The sequence below is a fragment of the Volvox carteri genome (assembly GCF_000143455.1).
Source record: "Volvox carteri f. nagariensis unplaced genomic scaffold VOLCAscaffold_44, whole genome shotgun sequence".
NCBI lineage: Eukaryota > Viridiplantae > Chlorophyta > Chlorophyceae > Chlamydomonadales > Volvocaceae > Volvox > Volvox carteri.
Window position 1 is genome coordinate 798,606 of NW_003307587.1, and position 5,215 is coordinate 803,820.

The 5,215-nt window shown below is 54.2% G+C and overlaps 1 protein-coding gene across 1 annotated transcript in view; it reads left to right on the forward strand.

Annotated features, from left to right (window-relative positions):
* The window catches only part of bet3.2 (uncharacterized protein), a 4,054-nt gene extending 1,954 nt beyond the window's left edge, over positions 1-2,100 (forward strand). The window contains exons 4-5 of the mRNA XM_002954578.1: positions 572-1,515; positions 1,682-2,100. Coding sequence (XP_002954624.1) covers positions 572-694 — 123 coding nt within the window. The 3' untranslated portion in view covers positions 695-1,515; positions 1,682-2,100. The remainder of the gene's footprint in view (positions 1-571; positions 1,516-1,681) is intronic.
* Positions 2,101-5,215: the final 3,115 nt, after the last annotated feature.

Below are 5,215 nucleotides of genomic sequence, written 5' to 3' on the forward strand. Positions count from 1 at the left end.
TTTAAAAACACTGCCTGGCTCTGTGCAGGGGGTGGGGGGCCACTGGGCAATCGGAGTGAGGTGTTTTTGTCTGTACCTGTTGCTCGTGTATGCATTTAGACACATGCAAAAAGTTTGAGAATGTAGGATGAAGGCAGTGAACAATGAAAGGTGCAACGCCTTCTTTCGAAATGTGTTCTTTCGTGTGTTTGTGTGTATGTATGTGTGTGCATGCGCTGAGTGTTTTCCTCTCCCTCTTCCTGACCGGCCGTCTGCCCCTCCACCCTCCCGACCACCGACCTGAGAACCGCCGGATGCAGCAGAACACACACACATTCCGCTTCCCTCTTTGTTTTCCCACAGGAAGCTTTGAGAAGGTACCAAAATTACTACTGCATCTCTTGCCCTGCGCACATGGCTCATCTCGCTGACAAGAAGCCTTCCCCAATCTCTCTTGTTCATTATTCCTCCCACCCAACTCAGCCTACGCCGGGCTAATTGCCCTGTCCTATCCCCTTTTCCACCACCCACTTCGCTGTTGCTTCTTGGGGCTTCACATATCATTCCTCCCATCCTACCCCACCCCACACAGGTAAATATGGATGTGGAGTGTCGCTGGTTGTCTGACATGCTCAAGGGGGACGACTGCTACGAGCTGCGTGAAAAACTCAAGGAGCACCGAGATGAGAAGTTTCCGTACAAAGATGATGATTGACGGGTTCTTGCAAGTGTACGACCATGTGAAAAGTGAGGGATGCATCGTTTTCTGTAGGTCTCATTCTGCACGGGGCCCCCTCTCCACCTATGTGCTGTCTGCCCATATGTATGTATGTATGTATGTCACAACTCTTGTAGGGAGGGTAAGATGTGAGGGGATGTAGGGATACGTAGAGATTGGACGGAGACCCGCGCTCCGTCTGGTACGAGCTCGCCCTTCAAAAAGTGAACGCACACCCATAAATGGGGTAGAAGTGGAACCTTACCGATGTGTTTCCAAAACGCCACCGTCCCCCACTACGCCACAAGGTTCCCCTCCATCGGTGACTGCGGCCCTTCGGTGCACCCGAACATGTGTGTTGGTGGCTGGCAAGGGACGCTGGTGACGTGAAGAGACGCCTCGCGGCTGTGTGCAGGCGAAGGTTGAGTGGATGATGATCGCTCAAGACGTTCAACTCACCCCACAAATTCAGGACTTAAAGGGTGTCTAGATGCTCGAGGATGCAATACATATGTTCATAGAACTACGACACTCAACAGAGTTAGAAAACGTATGGGCTCCATACCTGTCTCCGGGCACCCGCCCATTGACAATTGCGGTACCAGTGTCATAGCACATCTGTGCCAACCGCCGCCCGCAAGAATTGATGCCGGCATCTCTATTCGCGCACGTGATGCCTAGGAGGGGATGCGCCTCTGCACTGAACGTTTCGGGCAGATCTGGAGTAGTCGCTGTACGGGCATTAAAATCACCCGCAAGTAGCACCTCATCGCCCGCACACCGCAGCCTGTCGAGCTCACCAGTAATGCTGACAAATACTGCATCAGGGACGTCACTGAACTCCCGTGCCGTGCTATTGTGCACACTTGACCCCTGAGGTGAGCAATTATCTGCCCCCATGAGGAGCCCCCGACCTCCAGGGAAGTACATTATGAAGTCGAAGCCAGCCAACCTCCACCCCTATCGGAGCAATTGTCCGGCCTACTTCTCGCACATGGGAAGTCATCTCACTCCGAACAAACACAGATACACCGCCCAATCTTCGAGAACCCGTGCGTGGAGCCCTCGTGCATGCGAAATGGGTATAGCCATGTAATACCAGTTGCTCCCTGGCGTGTTACTAATCAACAGGCGCCTTTGTCTCAGTCAAGATGATCACGTCATGGTTAAGCAGACCTCGCTCAGCCTTCATCGGGTCAAATCTGTCCGATGAGAAAGCATGCATGTCCAAACAAGGATCCGAATGCAATCGGCCCCCCGGCACGTTGCAACAGTTGATTTAGTTGCGGCTGATTGAGTGCAACGGCTGCTTTCTAACTTGTTACGTGGCCCCGGCCGAGGATTCTGGCCTACACAAACTCAGGTTTCTTTTTGAAAGGACGTGATAAGCATGGCCAGTGGCAGCGGCCGCATCCCCCAGTCGACCCGCTGCCCCGCCGCCTTCTCGGCCCCACATCCAGGCCCACAATGCGCGATAGCAGGGAGGCCAGGGCACGATTCTCGTAGCCCAGTACCTTCAAAAACAACCAAAAACAAGCAGGGCCACACATGTGAGCTTCGAAAGGATCCCCCGGCAGCAGCAATAGGAGCGATGGCAGGAGCTGCAGCAGCAGCGGCGTGAGAAAGCCTCAGAGAACCCCATCATTTTCACATACAGGTCGACGCATATACAGATGTGCGATACGGTACTGGTGGTGATGAGGGATAGCGAAACAAGTACAGATGGGTTCCCCTGAAGACTTGGCATCTGCCTGCCTACAGCGCCCCCCATCACGCTCCAGCCCTGTCCAGCCCGCGTTGCTGCCGCCACTGCCGCTGTGCCGGAGCCTAGTTGTTTATGGCAAAAGGGAATGGCGAAACGAAACCGGAATTAACACAAATCACGTAACGGTAAGCGAAACACCATCTCACGTTGCTTGAAGGCATAAATTGTGAAAGCTCAAAAGCATCACTTGTAAGACCCTTGAGAAGTTTTCTCTCCTCGCATCCACTCTTACCTGTGCTTGGGCTATCATCTGTGCGTCGGCGCAGTCTTGTAGCTCAATAGGGATATGTAGGGCATATCTAGGGCCAGGGGACCGGGAATGTACGACCGTGGGACCGGCGAGGGACCTAATTTATGTGCCTTCCGGTCCCCAGCCCATTCGAGCTCACATATACACCAAAAACTAAAGTATTCCCAATTTCTACGAGTGTTATAAGTAAGACGTTTAACGAAGAACATATTGACAAAGAATTGTGCCTTTACGTTCGCGTTTAGGCACAGGTCTGACTTTGGATGAGAGCAGGACATTTTGTCAAATTCACTGCTGGTTATTGTATTAGACTCGGTTGATATAAGAGTGTTTCACGCAAGAATGGGTACTAGCGAAAGGTAACCGCTCCGATGGCAGCGAGCACGATTGCGGTAACAGATAGAGGAGCAGCTGTGAAGGTCACAAACCCACGTGCGAGAAGAGCGTGGATGGTCAAGCAGCAAAGCCTCAGCAGGTACCAAACGGGTACATGTTTAGCGCAATCACAGAAGGCAGAAGTGTGGCGCCTCTCATGCGGCTCTCGCTTAGTTCGGTTCGCAGTCTTCTGTGTCCGCTGTGTTGCCTAGCCAGGGGCTGGGACAGCGCCCCGGTTGGCGTGAGTGAGGGGGTGAGGCGAGCGCGGCGGAACAGACGGACTTAGAGCCACGCGCCCGCCCGCCCCTGTGTTTCGGCCCGGTCATAGCCCCCGGTGCTTGTCCTCTCTCGGGGCGAGCCGCCCACAGTGTAACACCCCATCAGAAGCAGCGGCAGCTGGACAGAGCTCCCTGCCTCACGAGCACACAAAGCAAGTCGCCTTGACGTGGCGGCAGCTGTCATAGGCTCATGATGGGCCGGGGCTGCCGTGTGAATCCCTGGCAGGCGCGCGGCTTGCACTGCGTGTGATCTGATGATGGGCCGGGGCTGCCGTGTGAATCCCTGGCAGGCGCGCGACTTGCACTGCGTGTGATCTGATGATGGGCCGGGGCTGCCGTGTGAATCCCTGGCAGGCGCGCGACTTGCGCTGCGTGTGAAATCCTGCACACCCTACACTACACACATAACGCAATGCCCTCTAAGACCGAGAATTCATGCACTTCTTCACATACACTGAATGAATGAAGGTTACAGTGGACCCCCTGCAAGGTCGGTGCAACGCATCCCCGCATCACAATGCCCGAAAGTGAACAGTAGCTACAGCCCGCCAGCAGAACACCCAAAAATGCAGAGACACCCACCGGGACACCACTACCAAACAGGGAGCAACAGCGACGCATCACAACTGCACCAGAAAATTATAAAGCAGGACTCGGGGAAAGTCGCCTACACAGGCACCTCAGGACACACTACCACAACCTACACACAGCCCTCCAAGGGGGTGGCGCTTGCATCAGCCAGAGCTTTGCTCGGCTCACCCGAGCAACCATCTGCAATTGAATTTGGCCCACCGTGCTCAGGGCCACGGGGCAGGCCCAGGAGTGATGCTGCCGCAGGGTGGCTCCCCCACCACCCACCGCGGGGGTCCCGCGGAGGTCCCGCAGCCCCACCAGGCCACCACCGTGCGGCGCATGTCAATGTGACAGTGTCGGAGATAATCGGTCACTTGTAATACGTTGTCCTGTGGGAAATGCACTTCGTGCGACATGCGACTTGACTTGACCCGACGAGTTGACCTGCCGAACCTCTTTGTCATTGGAATCCTGGTTCCTAGAGTGAGCCTCCATTGCATCTCTTGGTGTTTCATGAGTGATCGCTGCGTTGATCGATTGCGTTCGGTTCCGCAAGGTTCCGCTTGTTCTTATCTTTGGGTTCACCGTATTCTTGATGAATTTCGTAAAGCTTTTCTGGAGTTAGTTTTGGTTCTACTAACGCCACCACGTCAAAGTCTACTTTGGCGAGCGGAGCCCCTTGTCCTATTATTATATGGACGCTCCTGTAGCGTTGCGCTCCCGATTTTTTTTACGAAGAATGGAAATTGGATTGCTACTTGGCCATACAGAGTGGCTGCTCGCGCAAAGTTAATTCCTGGACTCCATGGACGTGCATCACTCCACAAAGTGCGTCGCCACTGCTCCTGCGACGCTCGAGCGACCTAAAAACGTTCCATACAAAGGTCCTCTAATGAAATGTCGCGCGAGCCGACCAAAATCTGCGAGTTGCCAGGTCGAAAAGGTCGCGTCCCTGCGCGCGTCCCACTTAGGTCGCCCAGCTGGACGAGCGTGTACGGCGCCCGGTCCCCGGGCACCCGATATGGTAGTTCAAAAGCCGAATCAAACCATCAGGCCCTGTCTCCCCCACACCTGAATTTAATAGTACAGCAAAGTGTTCCCTGAAAACCTCAATATCATCTATCCCATACCGCTCTCTCAACTTCCCTCCCAAAGCCCGCCACAAAGCTCTTTGGGTGGTCATTCAATTTGGGTTTTATGGGTCGTGGGGAATTGGATGTGGAGACTCGAGTACGGTACTGGTGGTGGTGAGAGATAGCGATACAAGTACAGATAGT